This window comes from Excalfactoria chinensis, chromosome 18 (assembly GCF_039878825.1).
Source record: "Excalfactoria chinensis isolate bCotChi1 chromosome 18, bCotChi1.hap2, whole genome shotgun sequence".
In the NCBI taxonomy this organism is placed as follows: Eukaryota; Metazoa; Chordata; class Aves; order Galliformes; family Phasianidae; genus Excalfactoria; species Excalfactoria chinensis.
Window position 1 is genome coordinate 3,820,310 of NC_092842.1, and position 24,840 is coordinate 3,845,149.

Below are 24,840 nucleotides of genomic sequence, written 5' to 3' on the forward strand. Positions count from 1 at the left end.
GACTCTGCATTTACAATCAAGTACATGTAATCCTGCAGCTCTCATTCCCAGCAGTGCTGCCATGCCGTCCCCATTAAGAGTCCTCAGCAAACACCTGCAAGTTGTCTCAGAATGGAACGTAGGTGAAGAATTTGTTCCCAAGTTCATTCTGTGAATCAGACGCTCTCAAGGTGAATTACTGAGGGATGCAATGGCTGCTTTAATTCAGGTCAGACAGTTCAATACAATGCTCTGTTTACTAAAGAAACAATACAAACCCTCTGGATGTTACAGCAGTTAAGTATCAAATGGCTGAATGCTCAAACTCCTCCTGATCCAATCGTAACCAAATCAAACCACCAGCACAACTTCAGCCTTCAGTCCTCTCTTCTCCTGATGGCTTTCCTGACACAGCAGCTGTCCCATCACCGCTGTATACAATGTGTGCCCTGATTTCCTCCATCCATTCAGAGGCTGCTCCACCTGCAGGTTAACACACCCAGATAGAGCCTGGATGCTGCAGAGAAGCAAAGGCTCATTGGGAGGAGCTTTAGCATCAACCTTGGATTGCAACCATTCCAATTACAAAACAACGTATTAGAAATAGTGTTTCTCAGGTAGCAGAGCAAACCAAAAGCACCAAGTCCGCAGCCCCAACATCCCCCTCCCACAAACAGGAATGAGCTGACATCACCCACAACTTGCACATCCCAAAGCTGCTGAGAAACGTGGCTGCTAACAAAACCTCCTGCTGCTTCTGTTGGCTCTAAACGGGTACGACACCAAAACACAGAGGCCCTGCAGCAGTCAGGTCTGCAGCTCACAGCAGCCTGCGGGTCCCATGCTAGTCACTGAGCTCCAGGTCATACTCAGGGTACAGCTGCTTCGTAGTAACCCCTCGGATAACAGCTAGAAAAGAAAGAAATTCCATTGCTTTTGTTAAGAAGAGAGCAAATAGGTCAGGAAAGAACTTGTGTCTTCCTCCCAGTAGACTCTATGTATCCCACAGAACCACCCACAGCCAAGGAACCAAAGATTTCCAGCTGTGCCCCCATGTTGTTTTGTTAAGGAAGCCCAACACTGAGGGTTCTTTGAAACAAGCTCTGCCTTCACAGCATCGATATCTCTTTATATAACAAGATTTACTTCACCAAGAGCTTCTCCAATGGCCTTCCCCTCCTTACCCAGTTTGCCCAGCAGCATCTGTCCAGCATCTTTAATTTCATTATACTCATGGAGCAGAGAGATGTGCTTCTCCAGTTCCTCCACGTTGTACCCCCTGTAACGAAGCCACACAACAAAAGCGCTGCCAAACACAGCTGTGTTTCCATCTGAGGCACGCAGACCCAGCCTGGTCAATTCCCTCCGTTTAGAGCAATGATTTTGGGCCGGATATCAGCAAAAACGCCTTGCTTTTGATGGCGAAGCATTGCACAGCACAGGGAGCAGAGCCTTCCCAACCCAGCCCTGCGGGAAACAACCGGGAAGGAGCTCCCTGTTACCGTTCACGGAGCCCATAACCCGAAGCGCAGTAACGGGGCCGTAACGGAGCCCGTCGTTCCGTACTCGGACAGCAGCTGCGCGATCTCCCGGTCCAGAGCGCGGTCCTTCTCCTTCAACGCTTCCACGCCGTCACCGCACGGCGCCGCTCCGTCCGCAACGCGGGCCGGGAGCTGCGGGGACACGGCGCGTCATGGCGGCACCGGGCGGCACCGAGAGCCCGGGGGGGGAACGGGGCGGGACGGGCGGCTCACCGGGGATCTGAAACCGGCACCAACGCTCCGCCGGCGGCCGCCGAGAGCCCTGAAAGAGCGCGGGGAGCGCAGAGTGAGCGCGGGGCACCGAGAGACGGACCGACCCGAACCGAACCGGACCGGACCGGACCGACCCGCTCCTACCTGCGCTGCGCCGGCGGCGCCTCGCGCCCCGAGTGGGGACCGCTGCGCTCCGCCAGGGCCGCCGCCTCCAGCAGCACCGCCAGCACGGCGCGGGGCACGCCGGAACCGGATGTCCGCTCCGCGGGGCACGCTGGGATTTGTAGTCCCGCGATCCCGTAACAAACAACCCGCGATCCGTGGGCGGGCACCGAGCCGGGGAACGGGGCGGGCCCGGCGCCATTCACGCCTCACAGCGGGGGCAGCGGGCCCGGCCGGGCGGAGCGGGGCGGAGGGGCACGGCCAGGCCGCGGGGCGGGGCGGGCCTCGGGGCGGAGCCTGCCCGCAGAACGCGCCGCTCCCCTCGGCGGCTGACGTGGCCCGGGCGCGGGGCGGACATGGCGGACGGCAGCAGGCAGAGCAAGCTGGCGGCGGCCAAGAAGAAGGTGAGGGCGGAGGGCCGTGCCGGGCCGTGCCGTGCCGTGCTGTGCTGTGTTGTGCTGTGCCGTGCTGTGCTGTGCTGTGCTGTGCCGGGCCGTGCTGTGCTGTGCCCGGAGCGCTGCGGGGAGGCCCGGTTCGGTCCCGCGACGCCCCGGCGGTGGGGGCGGCCCGTGGGGGCCGGGCCTGTGGTGCTGCACTGCCCGCGTTCTGTGCGCCGCTCTCTTTCCCGTTTCGGTTCCTCCTACATCTCTCTCTTTTCCCATTTTTTTTCCCCTTTTTCCCTTTTTGTTCCTTTTTTTCCTGCTCGCGGCGCAGCTCGGCCCGCTCCGTCCCATCGCGATGCCCTCCTGTGTCAAAGTCAAACGAACGGCAAAGTGCCCTGGAGCGGCTCGGGCTTCCATCTTGAAATCCTCCCGAGGATCCTTTTCGTTCCGGTGCTTTTCACCTTGACGTGGAAGCGCAGCCCCGCGCTCCATGGACGCCCTACAGGGCCGCAGGAAGCGCCGCCCGCACACGGCCCCGAGCTGCGGGCATTTGGAGCATCAGCAGCTCAGAGCCGCTCCTGGGCTGAACTGACTTCAAATGGGCATCCATCGCAGGTTGCTCAGCCCCGCAGTGCCTGTATCAGTGTGTTATCCGTGTGTTATTATCTGCAGGGCCGTGGTTCTCCTAAAGCTCTTTCGACGTTCTTGTTGCATCTTATGATCAGACGCCGCTTTTCCAGTTTGCATCCCATGTTATCGTGCTTTTCCCCTCATTAGTTACAGACTTACAAACGTTGCTTCTTGCAGCATCAAGTTGTTTCCTGGGCACTTCCTCCTTTGGACAGCACTGACAGCTCTCGGTCTGTCACAAACCCATCCCTCTCATTCTCACTGTCGGAGCCTCTGAACTATTTTTAATGTATATCCATCTTTAAGGACGGTTCCTCTTGTCCTTCCAGCTCAGCTGACTTCTTACCCAGTGGTTCTGTTGTCATTTTCTTGTTGACATTCCATTCCCAGCAGACATCTTCCATTTGGATTTCAGGTTAATCTTTTCTTTCCCCGCAGCTGAAGGAGTATCAGCAGAAGAACAGCCCTGGAGCGACTGCGGGAGCCAAGAAAAAACGAAAGAGTAAAGAAGGAAGTCGGCCTGAGACTCCCACAAACGATGGCCGACAGTCTCCAGAGAACGTGAGCGTCCCCCCCTTCCTCCCACACATCCCCTCTGCCTCGAGCTTTGGTTTCCCAAACAGCACAACTGCAGCTGGGGGAGGGTTAAAGGGTGTAATGTGAGCGGCTGAGGCACCCCTGTTAGCAGCGTGTGAGTCAGGGTGTGTGCTGGAGCAGTGCTGGAGCATCCAGAGCTGTAATGCAACCCTGGATGCACCCCGAGCTGCCTCTCCTCGGGGGCTGGGCGATGCCCGTTTCTTTGGCTGCCTTTGATGGACGTTTTTCTCTCTGTCCTTTTCTGAGCCGTTTCTCTTTTCCACTTTTCTTTCGCCTCCTTTAGATTCAGAACATTCTGAAGGTGCTGGTGTCAGACCTTAACCGCTCCAATGGGGTAGCCATACCCTCATTGGACAGAAGGAAGGTGAGGCAGTGCTCCGTGTCCCTCTCACCGACTCGCTGTCCCCTCTGCATGCTCAGCTTCTGTTTTACACAGACCATGAATTCAGATGGAGCCTTGCTCTGGCATGTCTGTTGTTTTTATTAACACGGGGCTGTTTGTTAACATGCGTTTCCATCGCTTCTAAGTGCTCGTTTCCTCCTGTTTTCTGTCAAAAAATGCAAATATGTCAACCATGCCCAGTGCACATCCTTCAGGCAGCTGAGCTGTAAGGAAGAAAAGAGCAAACAGAGCTTGGGGTGAGGCAGTAAACCAAGTTAACTGCTGAGAGACGCTGTGTTAGGAAGGAGTAGTGCTTCACTAATGTGTATTTCTCCTGGTCTGTGTTGTTGTTTTATTTACTTCAGTGCTGCGCTTCTGAAGGGTGAGTTCCTGCTCATGCCTGCCCTGAGCAAGCTGTAGTTATTCCAGCCGCCCCATTTTATGACAGGTGATGAAACCTGCACAGGTGATGTACAGTCCGGCAAATACCACAGTTCTAAATGTGCTTAGGCAGGAAGTCAGGTATTTCAAGTACAGCATTGAGTGTCTTCCCTCACTCCTGGGGGAGGAAGGGCAGGAGGAAGTGTGCTGAGCAATGGCAGTGTGCTCAGGTGCTAACTGTGGTGCAGGCTGTGTGCTGACAGAGCTTCAGTGACAGGAGGACCTTGTGTGAGCTCTTCATTACTTCATATATATATTTATTATACGTAAACCCTATTTATTTCATTACTTATTTACTTCGAAACTATTTACTGTGGAGGCAGAAGGAAGGCATTCTTCTGGTCGTCTCATTGACTTTTGCATCTTGAAGTGTTAAGAATGTTCCAATCAGAACAAACGCAGGCCGTGACTTTGAGATGTCCTGGGCAGAAGTCCATGTGATGTTCCACATTTATGAGAGCCTGGACAAACAGAGGCGAAGTAACCTGAAATAAGCAAGGGAGTTCCTGACTTTCCTTGAAGCCCCTAAAATGTGTCACTCCTTGAGAACACGTGTCTATCCTCCAGAAAAATAATGGAGGCAATTCCATTTGGACAGGATGGATGGAATTGTCCATTTCAGCATGGCTTGGTGGAGGTGTTGTCAGCTGTTATTTACCCTCCCACAGATGCCGGATGAGAGCCCTCATCACTGTCCAGGAATAGTTTGTAGCCCTTTTCTGTTTAGATTCTTGTCGCCGTGGGATTCCTAGCTTTGCCAGGGCTGCGGGCACCTGTTTCCAGCTGGGCTCATTTTGGCCTGTTCCCAAATGTCCTGTTCCTAAACATCTGGTTCATAGCTTGCTGTTTGAGTTTGACTAACTCATTCACCTGTTCTTCCCCACCATAATTTGCACCCCAGTGATCAGTGTTTTCCCCAGCCATGTGAAGGGCAGTGCTGTACACAGCAGTGCTGCCATCTGCCTTTGCCCCTTGCTCACTTCTTGACAAATCCTTTGTAGAAAATCCACAGTGTGAGCTTAGAGCAGGGAGATGCTGTCACCCCTCATTAGAGAAATGACTGTGATGATAGGACGGTTCTTCAGGCTGGATCTAGCAGGACGTAGGGCTGGGATGACTCTCAGTTCTGGGTTCATGCAGTCACCGTTTGCTCTGGGGAGGACATAGATTCACTTCCATGTGTTTCTCCATGACTTTGTTCACCTGTTTCTCACAGGCCTGTCTCAAGGTGACATGTCCGTGTGTGTTTCCTTCGTTTTGCACGTAGGCTGTAATTCCTGTGGTGTGTTTTGTGACAGGCATACTTTGACAGTGATGTTGCCACTCGTAATGCTGACCAGCTTGCTGCCGATGTCCCCGTGCTATCTAACAGCAACAGCCTGCCTAGCTGTGCTTCTGTCCTGCCTGCTCCTGGGAGCACGCAGCTGACACAGGTTTGTGAGTCATCATCAATATCCCCACACTGATTAGCCATCTTCTTCTGAGAAAGGCACTCCCCATAACTAGCTCACCTTGTCTCCTGTTAAATATACCACGTTCTCCACTCTCCATCTAATCATCATCTGCCTGAGAGTGGAGGGTGCTAGCATGCACACATCCCTGCTGCTTCCAAAGCTCCGATTCTCTTCTCCCCTGTTTAATTAGCAGAAAGCACCCTTAATAATACAGAAGGTCTGCAGCTAGCTGGAGCAATCTGCAATTCCTTTCACTGCTTAAAGATTCCACTGAAGTTTTTCCAGCAAAGCACAGCTGATTATTCTGATAAATGGTAGCAGCGAATACAAAGCCAGTAGCACTTAAGCCTCTTAATCCCATGAAACCTGGGCACTCGGTGCTCAGAAATTATGGGCAAGCTGGGAAATGAGCTGGTTTCCTGAAGTAGATCTCTCTTTGGGAAGCAGTAATTACAGGTGCTGTGGAACCCGAGCCCAGATGCAGTCAGGCCTTAGGACACATTCACAAACATGATTCCCAGCTTTTCTTACAGGCTTGTCAACTTCTGTTTTAATCTGCAGATTCATGAAGCTGAGGATCGTAAAAACACTTTGGATGAGAACAGGTGAGTGTTTGTGTTTGCAGCAGGAGCCCAAAGTGTCCAACAAATAAAAGCTTTAGTGCTCCCCGCTGCTTTACTGACCGGGGCAGTTCTCTTGGAGGAATGTTCACTGTGAGGTCTGTCTTTGTTCCCAGGTCTCTGTCATCAACAGAAAGCCTCCGCCAGCTGTCTGAACAACTCAATGGCCTGGTTTCTCAGGTACAGCCTCATTTTGGTCCATCTGTCCTCATAATTTCTGGGGGGTCTGATGAGGATCTTTAAGCAGCCAGCTTGAGAAAACACTCTTCGGTGTCAGAGATGCCTGAAGTCATCCTACTAAACAATGAGATATTGAAGCATTGAGAAGCTGAACTCCCAGTTTTAGGAATGTTAACATTTCAGCAGTAGGAAGAAGAGCAGAGTGGGTGAACAAACAGCACGTATTCATGGCAAGATGTTCTCTTCATTTAGTGGCAGAGATTCTGAAGTCAATCTGCATAATTCGTGTCAGCTTGCCACAGGGGCAGCCTGCATCTATCCTTAGCCAGGGATGTGTTTTTGCTGTGCCTGTCTGAGGTACTTGGAAGTGAAATGTGCTATAAGAAGTATTATGATAGTTCTTACTTGGTAGTGATTTATTGCCTGGGGGAATAAAACTGACTGACTTGACTATTTTTCTTCTAGTCTACGTCATATGTGAATGGGGAAAGTGGTGTTTCTTCCACTAATATTAAGGAAATGGAAGTAAGTTGTCCTGAGCCTACGATTTTCTTATTTTCTAGTCTAAGTCATTTGTTGGGACTGTGCTAATGAGACCTGACTGCACACACAGTTCACATACATTGCTGTCCAGTGTCGCCTTCTGCTGTACTCAGGTAGTTGTGATCAGCAGGAGCGGGTATTTCCAAGATACCTGAGCTATTTCTGGGGGGCTGGGGATCATTTGGCCTCAGTGCAGCTCTTAGTTTTGATTCACTATGATGTCAAAAAATGCCTTAGCGGAAAGTCCAAGGAAGTTAATGTGCCAGCTGCTCTTGTTGGATCTGTGGATTGATTTGGGAAATCTGATTTTATCAAAGTGTGATAATGATTTATTTTTCTGTCCTTTTTAATTATTGCTTTTTTTTTCCCTCCCCTCCTCCTTTTCTGCCCCTTCCTTCTTCTCCTGCCTGCATGTGCCCATCAGACACGTTACCAGGAGCTGGCAGTAGCCCTAGATTCCAGCAATCTAACTAACAAACAGCTCATTACAAAGATAGAGGAATTGGTAAGAAACGATCCAACCAACCAGTTTGATATTGTCTCTGCTGCTCCTCCATGCTCTCTGGGTGTCTGCAAGGTTACGGGTTCTCTTATAGCACCACAAGGAAGGCTGCTTTCATGGCACTCTGAGTAGAACAAAATGGGCTGTATGGGATACCTGTTAGGAAGGTCAGAGTCTCAGGTCACTCATGGATGCATTGGCTCATCTGAGAACAAGCAGCACAGTTCTGCTGTTTCTTCTTAACTGTGCTCTGTCGCTTTCATTGTGTTTTCTCTGGATGATCAGCATCCTGATAAAACAACTATTTCTGGGCCTGCTCTGAACCTCTGAAATACAGAATTCTGGCAGCAGTGTGAAAACCTATTTGTGCAGGTGGTGATGCTGTCCTAAATGTATTAGCACAGTGGGAGCAGTAGGTCTAAGAGAGAGCCCGGGGCTGCTTTCTGATCGTATCCTCAGCTTCTCTTGGCACTATGAATGAACTGCTTTGTCCTGTGGCTTGCATGGATTCCCGCTGCTGCTTTTCAGCCTTCAGCTTTAACATTGCAAGAAACGTAGCTAAGTGGACTCGTTATGGTCTGAAAAGAGCCTTTCTTGGTTTGAAATACTTTTCCCCATTTTGTTCCTCTCACAACACTCTTTTTTCCAAAGTCCACCATTTCCCAATGCACCCCACAACCCCTTCTGTGTTACTTTTGGTTTTGAGTTCTTTGGGTTCCGTCCTGTTCCTGGTTGTCTTTTAACTGTGTAGCTGGTAGTGGGGGCAGTGCCTGCCCAGGGCTCCTTGTTTGTCTGCTTTCTGACAGGCACATGAAACGCTGTCTGGAATTACACAGGGCCTTTGCTGCATTTGCAGTCTTGTTTTCTTTGTTCTGGTTGTGTTAGACTCAAAACCTCAAATTCATCAGCTTCCCAGCTGCAGTTGTGTTTCAAAGCGAGCTTGAAACTGAGGTAGTAAAAATGGGCTAATGTCCATCCTTTGGAAAGGGGGAATAGGCCACGCATGTAGCTTAGATGGGGGGCATCTGTGAGAAACTGCCATGAGGACAACAGCAGCAAGTAGCACTGCACTCACATAGCATAAGTGAACTTCTGCATGATTTTAAAGCCAGTTGCCACGTAGGATAACAGCTGAAGGTCTCAGCTGAAGCACAACACTGTTGCTGTGGCATTGGGTTTTTAAAATGCATTTTTGGTCATTATCCTGAAGCATCAGGGCTATGGTTAATGTCATAGATGTGGGATGAAAGCGTAAATGAAGTTGGTGGATGCTCAGATACATACAGGGGTTTTGTAGTGATGTTTGTGAATAACAGCAGTCAGGTACTGAGCAGTGGAAATCACGTATGGCATATTCATGAAGGAAGCCCCAAATCTGTTATTCTAATAGATAAGACAATCTTCCTAGTCTTCTACATAAAAAGATAATGGGAGCTGTTTGCATTAATTGGGCATATATCCTACTTCAGTGAAGTGAAATTATGCTTCAGCACTGTGAGAATATTTCCTTCTAATATTGATGCATCCATTTTCTTCTGTAGAAGCAGCAGAACCAAGAAGCAGTGAATCAGCTGGAGAAGGTAAAGTGTGTCCTATTTTTGGATAGAGATAGAAATAGATATGTTCTTCTGGAGAAAGCATAGCGGGCTGTGGCACCAGCCCATGTGATGTTGTCTTATAGAACTGTGGGATCATTTAGGTTGGGAAAGACTGTTAAAATCATCAAGTAAAGTCCCACCATCTGTTCAGCAGTGCCAAGCCCACCACTAAACAATGCCCTTAAGCACCACATCCACATCCCGTATATCAGTCCAGGATGGTGACTGCATCACTTCCCTGGAGACCATCCTAGATTTGGTTCTGTTTGTAGCACAGGGTTGAGTATTTTGACTTCACGGGCGAGGCCTGGCAGATAACTTGTTTGTTTTGATGAAAGCTAAGATGTAAATGTTCAGGTATTGGAAGGCCGCAATGGAAGCAGCTGGTGACAGTTCACAGCCTTGTCAGTAGTTTGCATTCCAAACACTGCCAGCACAAGGAACCTACTGTTGCCCATTCTAGGATGGATAACCAATGAAATAGTTAAAGAAATGGAAGACTGAAGTGTGGCTGTTTAAAATGATGATACTGGTTACGTGCTGGAAGTACTACCGAGGAATCACTGCTTTTGTTTGTTGACATAAAACACGAGGGGTTACCATTTTGTGCTGAACAGGCATCGTTTGTTTATACAGGAAAAGAAGGAGTTTGAACAGAAGTTTTCTAAAGAGCAAGCAGCACTGAGAGAACAGCTACAGGTAAGGCAGAGCTTTCACTACAGCAATAGGACGTGGCTGCTGTTCTTTTCTGGATCCCTGAGCACTCTGTCTTGGAAGCTTTCACATCTTGGAAGCCAACATCCTTTCAGGAGAACGAGGAGAGCCAGTTAGCTAGATTGTACTTAAATGCAAGAGCTCTTTGTCTCACTGAACGATCCCTTTGTGGCAGCAGGGATGTTGTGGTGGCGAGCAAAGATTTCCTGCACTGAGCTCCTTTTTCTTTCTTCAAGGTTCATATCCAGACGATTGGAATCCTGGTTTCTGAGAAATCCGAGTTGCAGACAGCCCTGGGACATACACAACAAGCTGCACGGCAGAAATCAGGTAATTGACTCGCAGCACTCCAGCTTGAGCTGTTGGTTAAACCATGGATTTCAAATCAGAGGCATGATGGCTGCTGGCTGCCAGCTCACAGCACTCATTGGCTCCTTAATGAGCAATACTTGGCACCGTCACCACTTCTGTCATCGTAGCTGCCCCTAGATTGGAGCATGGTAATCCCATGGTAGTCAAAGTTCTTTTGTGCATCACTGAAGCCCTGTCAGCCCTGCTTGGGCCTGGTGACTACCCCAGACTGTTCTTTTCTCACTTTCTTCAGATTCTTTTAAAACTTCATTCCCTTTCATCGCCCTTCCTCCCACACAGCTGGCACATTAACGTAGGCCTTTCATTCTCAACTAAATTTGAGCAATTTGCCCTCATAGAAAAGAAAAAATGAACGTAGTGCCTATTGCTCTGCAAAGGACATTTCATCATCTCCTTCTAAAACCAAGAAAGGTAGTTGCTGACAGAGAGCTTTGCTGTGCAAGGTTGCTGGTGAATCACCCATGCTGCCAGGAGTGGAAGCAGATCTACCAATTTACAGAGCTCTGTGCTGTTTTAAGAGCTTGTTGGTGAAGCAGAAAGTGCTGTTTAGCCTGTTCCAGTAATCCCTTTGTGGTTTAGTCTCAACTGACTCTGCTCTGACTCGCTTAGGAGAAGCTGAAGACCTTGCTGCTCGTTTACAGTCATCTCGCCAGAGGGTATCAGAGCTAGAACGCACTTTGTCCTCCATCTCTACACAGCAAAAACAGTCAGAGAAGGTAAGAGCCACCTCTATGCTTAATTAGCAGCTCTGCTTTTGGCTAGTTGCTTGTCACTATGCTACTGTGAAGTCTGTATTCCCTGCTTAGAGAAGAGGCTGAAATTAACCTTATTAATTGTTAATTAACCTGGTAAAGCCCTGTATTCTCATCAAGGCAAACCTTTCATTCAGATTTCTGTGACCACTAATCATATGGCCCAGGCTGTCTTCAGATCTGGCACCTTTCTTTATGGGTCTTGCCAGCATCTCTGACACCTCCTCCCAGGAGGGCCTCCATCAAACAGGCGTTTTGCTATTGACACTCATCCAGAAGTTTGCAGAAATGACCCCACCATCAGTTAGTAGCATCATGTTCAGAAAGGCTGAGCAGGTGAATTCCTGGTAAATCCATCCTTGGTTTGATGGTGTAATGAGCTGCAGCACCAGCCAACTGTAGTGACAGGTTCTAAGCAAACCCGTGCTGGGGGTTTTGCTCAAGTCGTGACCTCTTCTGCATTAGTTGATCTGTTAAAGGTAAAATAAGGTGATCTTTGAGCATTTTATTTGTATGGCTGAAGTCTGTAATTGAATCAAACATTTGTTTTTTTTCTCCAGCATAATAAAGAGCTGGTAAAGGAGCGAGACAACCTGAAACTAGAACTGTACAAACAGAGGTAAGCCTGTTTTGTGTATTATTCCAGAGTAATGCTGTTCTTCTCAGTAGAGCCACAGAGCTTAGGAACGGGCTTTGACCATGGCTGGTGAGCTGGGAGGCCAGATATTCAATGTAAAAATAATCATTCAAAACAAACAAAAGATTAGGTGTGTAATACAGCAATGGAACACAGTGCCCAGGGAGGCTGTGGGGCCTCCATCCTTGGAGTGTACACAACAGCTGCACAGAGCTGTGGGTAACAAGATCTGGTGGTAGCGTAGTTCCACCTGAGAGGGAGCTGGACAAGAAAACCTGCAGAGGTTTCTTCCAGTCAACGTTTCCATGACTCCAGCTGCTGTGTTTGTTTCAGCAAAGGTAGCGAGGAAATAAAGCAGCAGAACTCAGAGCTGTCAGAGAAACTCCGCTCCCTGGTTTCTGAGAACTCGGCCATGAAGTTGGATGTGGAAGATTTACATAAGAAACTGGAAATGGCTGAACTGATGATTCAGCAGGTAATCACACCAGTGGGATGTGGGAGTAGATCACCCTGATCACATTAAGACTTGTTGCCTGGGCACTGGGGGCAAGACTGTATTATTGGCCTTAAAGGCAGGCGCAACATCCCATCCTGTTAGGAAGAGGTTTTCCTTGTGGTCTCTGAGGAGCAGGAAGGCTGTGCTCTTAAGGACTTGGAGGAGATTGAAAGACGTTGTGATATCAAGTCAACTAAAGGGGTGTTACATAGTTTGAGAAGGTGACTGAGCATACAGGGGTGTAAACACACAGTGACTTTTCTTGACTGTTCTGGTTATCCAGCTGTTGTTCAGTGTTACTGAGAATCAAGTCGAGGAGAGGTGCTTGCTGTCCTATCAAAAGGCGAACTGGGCAATAGCAACTTGAAGGTCAGCTGGGTAAAGTTAAACCAAGTACAGCAGACTCTTGAAATGCAAAGTTTCTGAACCAAATGATTTGACGAAAGCCCATTTTCTTAATTAAAAACCAGTAAACATAAAATGGAAGCAAGGGGCTGCCTAGTTCAGCTTGTTTTACAGGGCTAAAATCTAAGCATTTTGATTTTAGATGCCACTTTTCTTTCAATCGACTTTACAATGAGTTGAAGCATTCTAAAGAACCATGGATGGTTCTAACATGGATCAAATGGCAGGCTGAAATCAGGGGAGAGGTTAGACAGGAATGGAATATTAACATCTTGCCAAAACCTTTTGATTTCTGTGGGCAGTTCTCAAATCAGTCGGGGAATGTGGATGCAAACCAGCAGTTACAGATGGCCCTGGAGGAAAGGGCGAGCCTGGAAACCCAGATTGCTCAGGTAAGTTGTTAATATGTTAAGTGCATTGATGGTCCAAATCTGTAAAGAAACTCGTGTGGCAGAAGAATACAGCCTGAGCTTTCCCAGGCTTTATCCCTTATGTAGTCAGCCATCCTTTAATATATTCAGTTGGTACAGTTTTCCTTGTTTTGTTTTTACCAGCTTTCAGAGTCGCTTCAGCAGCTCCGGGCAGAACGAGATCAGTATGTGGAGAAGCTGAAGGAAGAGGGGAGCATTTGGCAGCAGCGAGTCCAGCAGCTCTCTGAGCAGGTAACCTCACAGGCAGCGCCACAGCTACTTCCAATGAACACAGGCGTAGGAGCACCATGAGCATTGCTTTCATTGAGCTTGTGTGGCCTTGCAGGTACGCACAATGGCAGAGGAGAAGGAGAAGCATGTGGCCCAAATTCAGGAGCTGGAAAGCAACATTACAGAGCTGCTGAGCAAATCAGGTAGGACTTCCAAAGTGAGGTTTCATACTGCTGAGTACCAGCAGGTTAACTCTGTCCTCCACTGTGCAAGTACGTGTATATATATCTCAAATCATGAAGAGAGCTGAAGGACTGGTAGCCCTATGAAACCTTTCATTCTAGCAGGCAGCAAGCGAGCTGCTTCCAGTAACTGACCAGCAAATGGTCAGTGTCTTTAGTTATCTGCCTGGCTGTACTTTCAGGCCCATGAGGTTGGGCAGGCAGGATTCTTGCTGGGGCTGAGAGACGGAGTCAGCAGCACACAGCAGGACACTGTGGTTTTGGAGTGGTTTGCTCCTTTGCTCCTCTCAGTGCCCCATTCCTCTGGGTACTTCAGCTGGTGATACTTTCTGGGTCACAGAGTCCTGCAGGTTGGGGTATGTTCTGCATAGCTCAGTGTGCTATCCAAGTGATTCAACCCTCTGGCTGATCTGCTTTTGATTCCATTTCCTCAGCAGTGAAACCCATGGATGTGGAGCCATCTTTACCAGCAGGACCTACAGCAGCTGAGCTGAGTCTGCAGGATGAGATCCAGCGGCTACAGCACGAGAAGGAGGAACTGCATGGGCAGTACCAGGCCCAGGTCCGTGACAACGAGCAGCTGAGCCGCCTCAACCAGGAGCAGGAGGAGCGGCTGCTGGAGCTTGAGAAGACAGTACAGCGCTACAATGAAGAGTCTGTGGACAGACAGCAGATCCTGGAGAGCATGCAGAGTGACAAGGCCACCATCAGCAGGGCACTGAGCCAGAATCGGGAGCTGAAGGAGCAGCTGGCTGAGCTGCAGAATGGGTTTGTCAAATTGGTACGTCTCTTTGACGAATCTGAAACTCCTGAAGCTGAATTCTTACTCTTGCTTTCCCCTTTCCCCTTTGGGGTCCTGGCACATAACACACGATCTGGTCACTGGGTTGTTGTTGTTTTGTTTTTTCCTCAGATCTTTCTGAACTTGTCTTCTTGGTTTTGAATATCTGTTGCTTTATTTGGGGTGTTCGTGTCACCCATCTGCTTTGGATCTGACAGGCTGTGTGATGTGCCAGGCCTCTTCTTGGCACTGTCCCAGCACCGATCCCCCCCCACTGCTCTTCTCCCATCTTCTCAGCCTTTTCAGAAGTTAATTACTGCTCTTATTTACAGCTCAGAACAACACAAGGGATGGGATCCCACCGTATCAGGAATTAACGTGGTTTACTGATTTAGCTTATGTGAGCAAATACTTATGGTGATTGGGGCAGTTTCCTTCTATGATGCTTCTGATTCTTGCAGACAAATGAAAACATGGAGGTTACAAGTGCCCTGCAGTCAGAGCAACACGTAAAGAAGGAGCTGGCTAAGAAGATCGGGCAGCTGCAGGAGAACCTGGGGGAGCTCAAAGAGACGGTAAGCAACAGCAGTAGGACGGCAGGGCAGGTGTGCAACAGTTCATGCACAGGAGAGCTGGCAGCTTACCAAACTTTGATGGAAAGATGGCAATCGGTATTGTTAATGATCAAGCTGGGAGCCCTCCCGTGTCACCTGCTGTCTGATGCAGGGGACCAGCATGTGGGGACAGATGGGGGCTGCCTGCCTCGGCGGTGGCTTTGGGGCAGCATCGACAGTTTGGATCGTGCCACACGAGTCGTCATCTTCTTCTGGCAGAAATGATTTGTTCTGATGGTTGTATCATGTGTTGTTAGCTGGAACTGAAAACACAGGAGGCTCGGGCTCTGCAGGAGCAGCGGGACCAGTACTATGGCCACTTACAGCAGTACACTGTGGCATACCAGCAACTGGCTGCTGAGAAGGAGGAGCTGCAAAAGCAGTACTTGCTTCAGACACAGCTAATGGACAGGCTGCAGCATGAGGAAGTTCAGGGGAAGGTGACAGTGGAAATGCACCTGAAGGAACTACAGCAGACTAAGGTAATAAGAGGGGCAAGTGGGAAGACTGGAGGCAAAATGCTTAACTGCACCACATCCTGTGCAATAGAGGTGAATTAGAGACGAGTGATGATTGTGGTTATTTGTGTGCTTGTTTCTGTGGTGCTATTGCTAGTGACTGTTTTCAGTTCGGTTTGTGTGGGTTTCGGTGAGGAGCTTTTCTCACTGATGTTCTGCTTCTGTCTTGCAGGAAAGTCTGGAAGTTGTAGCAAAGGAAAACAAAGAGCTGCAGGCCCAGATCAGTCAGTTAGCAGCAGAGCTGGATGGCAGGATGCTGCACAGACTAGAAGGTGCGTAGCTGCAGCTGCTCTCCAGGTGGAACTGGGCTCTCAGGGGTATTTTCACCTCATTGTTCACCTCCTTTCCTTTCCAGGAGATGGAATTGAAAGTGAAGTGATGTCTGAAGAAATGAAAAACCCTTCGTTTGTGATCCCGGAGAAGTTTGAAAGCCATGAAGAAATGGTGCGTCTTAATGGGTAGAAAAGCCTTTGTTCTCAGTTGTGAACAAATGTCTAGAAGAAGAGGCAGATTGAATTGCAGAGGTTCTGCAGTGTGTATTAAGTTGTTTACCAGCTGTGATCCCCACAGCTGAGGCACAGGGAAGTGTTACAGTCCCCTTCACACAGCAGCAAAAGAACCAACAGGATTTCTACAGTATGGTTGAAAAACAAGCTGGAAGTCCAGCAATGGTTTTAATTACAAAGACAAGCCGGCTGGCAGAGTGGCTCTAACTATTGTGATGATTGATGTTCTCACTTTGGAAGGTGATATGGAGAAGACACACAGTAGTTGCTGCCTGGGTTGGTCTGATGGGTTTCCTATGTATAAGTAAAATGGGGTTAATTTCTGTTATTCCCTTTACCATGAGATGCACAATTGATCGCACTTCACACAGGACAATCACTAATGTGAGTCATCTGCAATTCACTTCAGGTGACTTTCTTGACGTCTGCCATGTCCCAAGTGGAGAAGGAACGAGAAGAGATGAGGCAACAGTTGGCTGCTCAGAAACAGCAATGCAGAAACCTCCTGCAGCAAATAGCAGCTCTTCGGCAGGAGCAGCAGCATAACATCACACTGAGTGAAGGTAAATCTTGTGCAGTTTGGGTACAGTGTGAGTATGGAGATGTGCCCCAACCTGGCCCTGGCCTCTGTGGAACAGTCCAATGGGTTTTGTGAATGAATCATGCTTAAGCAGGCACTGTCAGCTACAAATGTCCTTTCCAGATTCCACTATGGATAGTGTTCCAGTGGAGGTTCATGAGGCTTTAAAAACTGCCATGGAGAAACTACAGGTAAGCAAAGGATCTCCTCTTTCTGCCCCTCTGCCTCACCTAGCTTGATTTGCACCCAGTGCCGGACTCTTGAAGTGTTGCAGGGGAATAAGTAGCAGCTGTTCCATGATAATAAGTTGCTTCCTAAAAAGTGGCTTTCCTTACAACTTGTCACATCATAGCTGAGCTTCCCCTGCCCTGCCCAAAGACTGTAAGGGTCTAACGCTCATCCCTGGTCTCTTCCTAAAGAAATAGCTGAAAAATAGACAGACTTCACCCTGCTGGGATGAAGCAGATCTCTCCAAGAACCGCAGACTAAGTGTGACCACAGTTGTGCTGACCCAGCAATGAGAAGGCGCTTTGTTCCCTCAGTCCTTCTGCTTCCCAATATGCAGAGATGCTTTGCTGTGCCTTCTGTAGCTCTCTTTCTTTTTACTGCCAAATCAGAGTAGTTGTAAAGGCAGCACGATTTGTTCCCTGGGCTCAGACAGCTGTGAATGGAGGGTGCTGTCTTTAACACGGGTATTCCCATATGTGAGCAGCTGAGGTGACTCACACCAATGTTTGTGTCCAGTCCCGTTTCACAGATCTGATACAGGAGAAAGCTGATCTGAAGGAACGGCTAGAAGAGCTGGAACATCGCTGCATACAGCTGTCTGGGGAAACAGACACCATTGGTACGTGTACACAACACAAGCTTGGGCTTTGGGATCTGAGTCTGCCACATACCAAGCGGTTCAAGTCTTGCTGCCTAGCAAGGATAGGCTTCCAATCCAGAGCTGGATGTGATGGATCTTCAGACAGCATAGGTTTATGCTCACAGTGTGCCTTGTACATCAATCTCACTTATTCCTTATGCTTCTCTTGTGTTCCAGGGGAATATATAGCATTATACCAGAGTCAAAGGGCTATCCTCAAACAGCGGCACCAGGAGAAGGAAGAGTACATCAGCAGGCTGGCTCAGGATAAGGAAGAGATGAAGGCAAGGAATCTCTTCTGTACTACTACAAACACATTATACACTTATATGCAGGCCTGGGGGACACCTGCACAGTGTAAACCTTCCTATGTTGTTCTTGAGCTGGCTTTAATTTTGAAGTTTTAACAGCAAGCTGTAGTGCAGTGTTTGCAGCCACGTGGATATGCACACTGCTTAAGTTTTCCTTTGCTTTGGTACAGATAAAATTACTGGAACTGCAGGATTTAGTGATGCGTCTGGTCAAGGAAAGAAATGAATGGTACAGCAAGTACGTAGCAGCTGCTCAGAACCCAGAGCTGTTACAAAGCCAGAATGAAAACACACTTCCAGCGGAGAGGCGCATTGAACTGAACGCTACTGATGGAGAAGGTAAGTTGGAGGCAGAACAAGTTATATCAAATGGAATAACCCAAAGTCTCTGTGTGTGGATGGGAGGAGTTACCTGCCTGTCTTCTGTGTGCCTTACAGGGTTACGAGAAGTGAATTTAGCAGACGAAGCAGAGCAAAATGCTGCTGCTCTTCATCAATCCGGTTTCTACCCTATTGACACTAAAGCTGCTCAGCCAAGCCAAGAGGACCCTACAGCAAAGCAAATAATGCAGCTTCTCAGAGAAATCCAGAACCCTCAGGAGAGGTCGGGCTCCTTGCTGGAAAACCCCTGCATTCCGTTCTTCTATCGCGCTGATGAGAATGATGAGGTCAAAATCATGGTGGTTTAAGTAGCACCGGTTCTTATTTACGGAGATTTTCTATGAGCCTGCAAGGACTAAACTGACTTGTATGTGCCCATACTGCTGCTCAGCACCCTTGGTCAGAACAGTGATCTGCTGTAATGATTAAAGATGGCAGGAAAGAGAGATTGCGTCCGATGGAACTCAGCATCATTCCTGCTCTTCCCTCTGTTACTTGTTGTGCTTGGAGCACAGGCTGAGTGGCGCTGGGCTCTTCAGCTGGGCCTGGTGCAGGTTGGGGGGAAGGGAAGGGACTCTGTGACTTCTGGCAAATTCCTTGAGCCCCTGTCCTGTACCCCTGACCTTTCATCCATCAGTCATGACTGTAACCTGCCCTCCTTCCTTCTAAGGCTCCCAAAGTAACTAACTTAACTCTGGTAACAAACTCTTGGGATGGTTGGTTTCGTTTCGCACCGCGCATCTTAAAACTTCCTACTTTCTTCCTCTCGCAAACCAGCCTTGAACAGCCACAAGGTGCAGGCTTCTGGTTAGGTAGGCAGCACACATAGCTTCATTCAGCGCTAGGGGCCGGGCTGAGGGCTGCCTTCAGAGTCTTCTCGGTTACTTGACAAAGCTTTATGTGATTAGCAGGAGCTGGGGGTGGAAACGTAACTGCACTTTGAAGGATGATGTGTTTCACTTGTGTGTGTCTGAAGGTTTTATTTATTTAAAGAAAAAAAAAAAAAGAAAAAAAAGAAAATGGGAGAAATAAGTAAAAGGAAACCACTTAATAAACGTGCTTTGTTTTGAATTCCTGAACTCCAGGTTATCTATTGCTTAAATGCCATCTCCCATTTTGCTAAGAAACGCATTAAACGGGTGGAATCCAGCATCCTTTTCTCCCTGCTTATTCTGCTGGCACACAGCAATAGAACAGCACCCAGCAAAGCCTCCAAGCTGGGAGCCTCACTAAGGACAAAACACGTTGTGTACAGAGCTCCTGAAGGGGCTGCAGTGCGGCTCCCTGCAGTGTACAGACTGCAGGTGATACCCGCAGCTAAAGGCTCAGGCACAAACTGCCTCTTGTAAATACAGCTGCAGAGCTCTGGGCAGAACCACAGCAGCCCCGAGTGCAGCAGCCGTACGATCCCACAGCACAACCCAGGGCTCGGGGTGGTGGAAGCTGAGAGGTGCAACTGCACGAATGCAGAATGAATCCTTGCATTTGTCAACCACAACAAAGGAAAAAGGAAACCAAAACCGAGGAAAAGCAGCCTGTTCTTCCTCAGTGTGCAGGCGGCTGAGCTTTAGAGCAATATCTTCTTGTTTAATGCCAAAAGTAGATGGAGGCTTTTTAAGATGGTTCGTTTTGTTCTCCCCGTCCCCACAAAGAAAAGCACGTGTGGAACCGTTTGTGCTTTCCTGTGAACCCACCCGAGGAATGTGGAAGCTGCTTTTCTTTGAACTCTTGGTCTGAATGTCTCCAGTGCTGTCTGTGAATGGCACGACACAAGCTGTGTACATACGGGACCTGTAAGATGCTGTACATTGCTGGAGGGAAGGCTGGCCTGCAGGCTGGAGCTGCTCGTAACCTGTATCATACTTGGAAGGGGCGGGATGTGACTTAAATAGATGATTATAAGAGGAATAAATATTTATTGGGTGCTCTGCTCTGTGAAGGAGAGCTCTGCAGGCTGGTGCAGAGGTGACTTAATGCTGTTACAAATACGCTTCCTGAATAAACTCATTCAGATGGGTACGGGCTGGATGTGTTCTGTTCACATCTCCTTGAAATCCAGCAAAGAAACACAACCAAATTCTTCCCTATTCAAAACAAACAGCGAACAGGCACAGCTCTACAAACTGCTGCCCTTTCCACATTGCTTTCATGAATGTTTCCTTGTAACCACAGCTCTGCCAAGGCCTGAGATTTCTCTCCAGGCTTTTAGCTTCACCCATCAGCCAATGATTCCTTTTTATCCATCTCCCTTTGAGATGCGTTTCCCTATGAGCTCCATTTCCCTATGAGCTCCATGCAGACACACACACACACACACACACACAGTAACTGCTGCTCAGCTGACTCTGCAGCTTTAAATTGCAGCACCCAAACCACCTCCCTGCCCCAAAATGCTGAGGCCAGAAGCACCGCATGGACAGTGAGCAGCTGGGAGGCAGGACGTGTTCAATGGGCTGCAGGCAGTGGGGTCTGCCATCCTGCCTAGCCCAGGGAGCTGCTGTTCGCACTGTAACAGCAAGCAGCAGATAACAGGGTTGTGCAGTGCAAGTAACGCTGCTTACCTTAACTACAGTTTCAGTTCTTAAAGAACAAGCCTGTGTGTCACACCAGGGGTAGAGAGAAGCAATAGGACAGAGCAGGGCAAAGACAGGAACAGGAGCGCTGTGGCTGCTCCCCCAACCCCCCAGCAGCCACCACACTTAGGAGCTAAGGGGAGACGTGACTCCAAGCCTTAGCAGGGAGCTCCCACTCACACCACGGCAGCAGCAGGCAGGGCTGGGGTGGGCAGCAGCACCGGCAGTGGGCTGCATTCACAGCCAGGCCCAAAGCTCAGCTCCTGCCATGGAAACCACAGCTCTTTGCCCATTTGCTGCGTCCCACAGATGGACCTATGCACAAACACCACTGTAAGGACCAAGGACGTGGTGTGCAGGACTCCCACCTTCTGTGTGTTGTCACCGATGCACCTCACTGCGCCTTCCTTTACAGCAGAGAAGGGCCTTCACCTCTGCATCTGCCGAGCTGCCACCAACACCTGGCTGCTGCTGCTGCACATCCATGCCTCCGTTCCTACCACGCATGCAGAGCTTTCTAAGCTTTACAGGACAAAAAGACTTGGTTATAATCAGACAGGTTGGAAATCACGCAGAGAAAGAAAGAGCAAGAGAAAGAGAGATGGTTTTATTCTAGTTGTAGAGTCCTTCGTTATACAGAAACGAGAGTTTATTTCATCCAGTTAACAAGAGAGACAGTAGATCACGGACTGCAGCACAGCTACCAGCAGCACCGAGACGTTCACCCACAGCTCTGGGGTAACACAGGAACCCAACTGCACACAGCAGAACACTGAACAGTCGGCTCAACAACTCAACACTGGGGTTCGGTTCACTTCTCAGGGTGTGCGTACACATATACGGATGGAGATCGATATTCTTTCCCTACTTAAGCGTTTCCTAATATCCACATGGAAGCACAAAACGGCTTGAAACACCTGGACATATATAGATTTTCCATCTTTATATATATATATATTTATAGATATTTATAACAGTAAAGATATGTTTCTCGTTACTACAATTTAAACTCCTCGAAGCAGCTGGGAATCAACAACAGCTTCACTACAGTCACAGCCCATAGGTGTGTGTGTGTGTGTGTCACAAATACAAACAGAGCAAACCACGGGTGGGAGCTGAGTCAGAGCACTCCGGGACACAACAGCTATAGAGCAGGCAAAGAGTCTCGGAGGGAGCAGCACTACATGTCAAATGGTGGCTTGGGGCTCTCCGGGCGGGAGGGGCTGGCCTTACCCGGCCGGCTGGAAATAGAACAGGAAAAGGGGAAAGGAAGGGAGAAGGGGGAAAAGGGGGAGAAGCAGTAAAACAGTGGTTAAAATACAGAAAGGAATCGGCATCAGAACAATAAGAGGAGCCACAAGTGAAAGACAAACCCGCACTGCAAAAAGAGAACCTCAATGGCAATCAGCTGCGACACGGGGGGCTCACCGATGGCGGAGACACGACAGCCCAGATGCACGGGGTGGGATATTTTTAATGCTCAAGTCTCTTTCTTTTCTTTGTAGGATTTTTTTTTAACAGACGTAACATGAAGAGCAGAAATGGAGCCTTAAGGGATGAGGTGTGATAAGCAACGGTTACAAGTTCCCCAAACACGTACCATCCACATGCAAGAAAAGGCTACGGAAGAAATCACCACAGCGCCCGAAACACACAGAAAGATGTGCTTATTCAAAGCAGAAATAGCTTCAACAGAACATCACGCAGCAAACTCCCTGAAAACGTTGGGTTGTCCATTTGCACGGAGGGGAGCAGCAGCAGCAGCAGCAGCCGTTCCCCCTCCTCGCTGGGTTGGGGTTGAGCCCAACATGACGGAGCACAGCACGACAGCAGCAGGGCTGCACCCACCGCATCCCCTGTGGGAGCTGAACACCAGCTCCGTGTGCCCCACATCGAGCTCCCCCTCCTCAGCTCCCTGCCTTGCTTTGATAGAAGGTAGATTGCACTGTTCCCAACATGAGTTTTTGCACCTTGGAAGTCAAACTAACACACAGGACGTTTAATCTGTTCCTAAGAGGGTCACGTTTTGACAGCGTTTTTTTTGCTTCTAAGTCACACTTGTATCTTCTTAACTACAAGGAGGTCGCTACGGCTCAGTCCTAGGTGGTGCTACAGCTAGGTGATGCAGGCGGGACACTGATCCAGGCCAGACAGGCGGATGAGAACAGGACGGACAGCCAACGTGTGGGCTTAGGGACGTCCCTGTGGCTGATCTCTCCAAGCAGCCTGTGTTTCTGGGATCCGTGCCACTGAATGAAGGCTACGCTAAGCTCACAAAGCAATACGGGACGCACGAGTGGAGACGAAGAGCTCGATCGCTAGGCTAGTGCTGTACCACACACCGGGAGGGGGTGAAGGGAGGCAGGTGTGGGATGGATGAGGAGTGACTGTGGCTGTGGAAGGGAGGTGGGATGGGGAAGCCGCCAGCACGGCGCTCGTCGCCAGCTGTCTGCAGCCTCGAGTTATAAGTCTAAGAGGGACGGTTCAGCCGGTCGGATTATGGTAGGTCGAGTAGGTGAGGCAGGGCCCCTTCTGCTGTGAAAAAGCAGAAAACAAAGAAAAAAGAAAAAACAACAAACAAGAGAACACACACCGTGGTTAGCACAGCAATCGCAGTCACAACCGAGCATGCTTCTCCACCCTGCCTGAAACAGCAAGAGAAAAAAGCCGAGGCACAGAGCACCAGGAGAGCACAGCTCCATCAGGAGGTGTGTGAGTCTGCACAGGGCCTGGCCCTGGGTTTCTGCACAGCACGGATCACCACTGGGCAATCTGCTGGACGTACAGCTTTGCTGTCTTTGTTCATCAAATGCAGACTCGGTGCCAACGGGGATGCTGCCTCTGGAATGAGAGTTGAGAAGCATGGCCAACAGAGAGCTCCTGTACCAAGCACATGACACCACACAGCATGGATGGGCCCCTGAGATGTGCTGCCGCAGGGCTGGCTGGGAGGACCACCATCCCCTGCCCCTGGGGCTATGAGAGCCTGAACCCCCCTCTGCCATACAGGACAACGAGCTGCTTCCCCTCTTGGGTGCAGCAAATGCAACTGCATTAAGGCTTCAGCCACTGCTATTGTTTCAGCTCATTGCTGATACTTTAGTCGGGTTTATGGGCAGCAATTTAAGCACTGAGAGGACAACTTCATGTTCAAGGATCTCCTTCATGTCAGGGACTGGGGGGACAGTGGGGAGCAGCACAAAGTACAGGGCAACCCCTCTGCTCTCACCATCCACTTCAGCGCTCCCTGCAGTGCCAGCGTGGTGATGATGTAACATACTGATGATTAAATTGTTCAGTACCAACCCAGAGTGGTTTTAAGATCCAAACTGCCTGGAATGCAGAGAGCAAACCAAACAGGATGGGGGGAAATAAAGAGGGAACATCTGCACTGATCAAACAGAACCAGGTGTCACTAAATTAATGCCTGAACACTTCCACACTGACAAGCTTTAATTTAGATTACAGGGAATCAATTGAGTGCTGGAAATGATGGTGCTCCCAATACAGGAGGAGCTCGGGGGAGAGGCAGAGGAGATCTGCACTGCTCTGCTGACGTAGTGGAGATATGCTTTGCACTGACAGCAAACCTATAATCACACTGATACCAGAAGAGTCACCATCCTATGAACTGGGGCATGCTGCCTCACCCCTGAGAATGAATCAGAGCAATGCTATGGCCCTGCTTAATAAACATCACCAGCTCGTTGCTCTGTATGGATTCAGCCCAGATCTCAAAACAATTATAATCTCCTGGCACTTGAAACAGGGTGTTTTGCACACAAGGAGTTTGGTTTGGTTGCCCTGACCTCTGTGGGTTCACTCAAAAAGGAGCCTTGAAGCCATGGGACACAGTGTGCTGGCAAGGGGAGCCACCAGACCCCATGAAAACAAACAGGGCTGAAAGGAGCATCAGCATTACTCAGACACACTGTCTTCTATGGTTCTATCTGCCTTGTAAAGAGAGGTTGAGAACTACTTCCTAGGACAGAAAAGTTCTCTCTTTGTAACCAATGCTCCTTCAGTCGGTCTCTATGTTGCTAGTCAAGCCCTCTTACAACACTGCTCCACTCCTCTCACAGACCTTTCACTTCTATCACAAAGAAAGGGGGAAGGAGCCCCAAACAGCCACTCCTGCCCAGTTCTGCCCCTCTGCCTCCTTGCTAGTTAGGGTTAGCAGTTTGTAGGGAAAAAAAGTGAGAGAATTTGCTAGATCTCCCTCTT

General features: G+C 49.2%; 3 protein-coding genes across 29 annotated transcripts in view; 1 reads left to right on the forward strand and 2 right to left on the reverse strand.

Moving 5' to 3' along the window:
- Positions 1–179: 179 nt before the first annotated feature.
- SWI5 (SWI5 homologous recombination repair protein) lies at positions 180–2,253 on the reverse strand. The gene is made up of 6 exons (XM_072353100.1): positions 2,109–2,253; positions 1,878–2,007; positions 1,734–1,782; positions 1,546–1,652; positions 1,164–1,258; positions 180–888 (listed from the first exon to the last, which is right to left on the reverse strand). Exons 1-6 carry the CDS (start codon positions 2,251–2,253, stop codon positions 824–826), a joined length of 591 nt encoding a protein of 196 aa, XP_072209201.1. The 3' UTR covers positions 180–823.
- GOLGA2 (golgin A2) lies at positions 2,177–19,114 on the forward strand. Of its 7 annotated transcripts, none has more exons than XM_072353055.1 (28): positions 2,177–2,299; positions 3,347–3,469; positions 3,789–3,869; positions 5,627–5,761; positions 6,344–6,387; positions 6,519–6,582; positions 7,048–7,107; positions 7,550–7,630; positions 9,169–9,207; positions 9,862–9,924; positions 10,176–10,269; positions 10,921–11,027; positions 11,624–11,682; positions 12,034–12,175; positions 12,904–12,993; positions 13,156–13,263; positions 13,358–13,445; positions 13,919–14,265; positions 14,727–14,840; positions 15,137–15,361; positions 15,570–15,669; positions 15,753–15,841; positions 16,313–16,466; positions 16,607–16,674; positions 17,228–17,330; positions 17,529–17,635; positions 17,833–18,001; positions 18,101–19,114. In XM_072353055.1, exons 1-28 carry the CDS (start codon positions 2,252–2,254, stop codon positions 18,349–18,351), a joined length of 3,153 nt encoding a protein of 1,050 aa, XP_072209156.1. In that variant the 5' UTR covers positions 2,177–2,251; the 3' UTR covers positions 18,352–19,114. The 7 variants fall into 7 exon arrangements, with proteins under 7 accessions (XP_072209156.1, XP_072209157.1, XP_072209159.1 ...); XM_072353056.1 differs by having other exon boundaries at positions 13,922–14,265; XM_072353058.1 differs by lacking the exon at positions 7,550–7,630.
- Positions 19,115–21,200: 2,086 nt separating this feature from the next.
- The window catches only part of DNM1 (dynamin 1), a 57,016-nt gene continuing 53,376 nt past the window's right edge, over positions 21,201–24,840 (reverse strand). For 9 of the 21 annotated variants that reach the window (XR_011905565.1, XR_011905562.1, XR_011905563.1 and 6 more), the window contains one exon: positions 21,201–23,148. Coding sequence is in view for 8 of the 21 variants with exons in the window: in XM_072352965.1 (XP_072209066.1) it covers positions 23,079–23,148 (70 nt within the window). In the remaining 13 variants the exon portion in view is untranslated. Of the gene's footprint in view, positions 23,152–24,840 lie in introns of all 21 variants that reach the window. The other 12 variants (XR_011905566.1, XR_011905560.1, XR_011905561.1 and 9 more) reach the window with 2 other exon arrangements.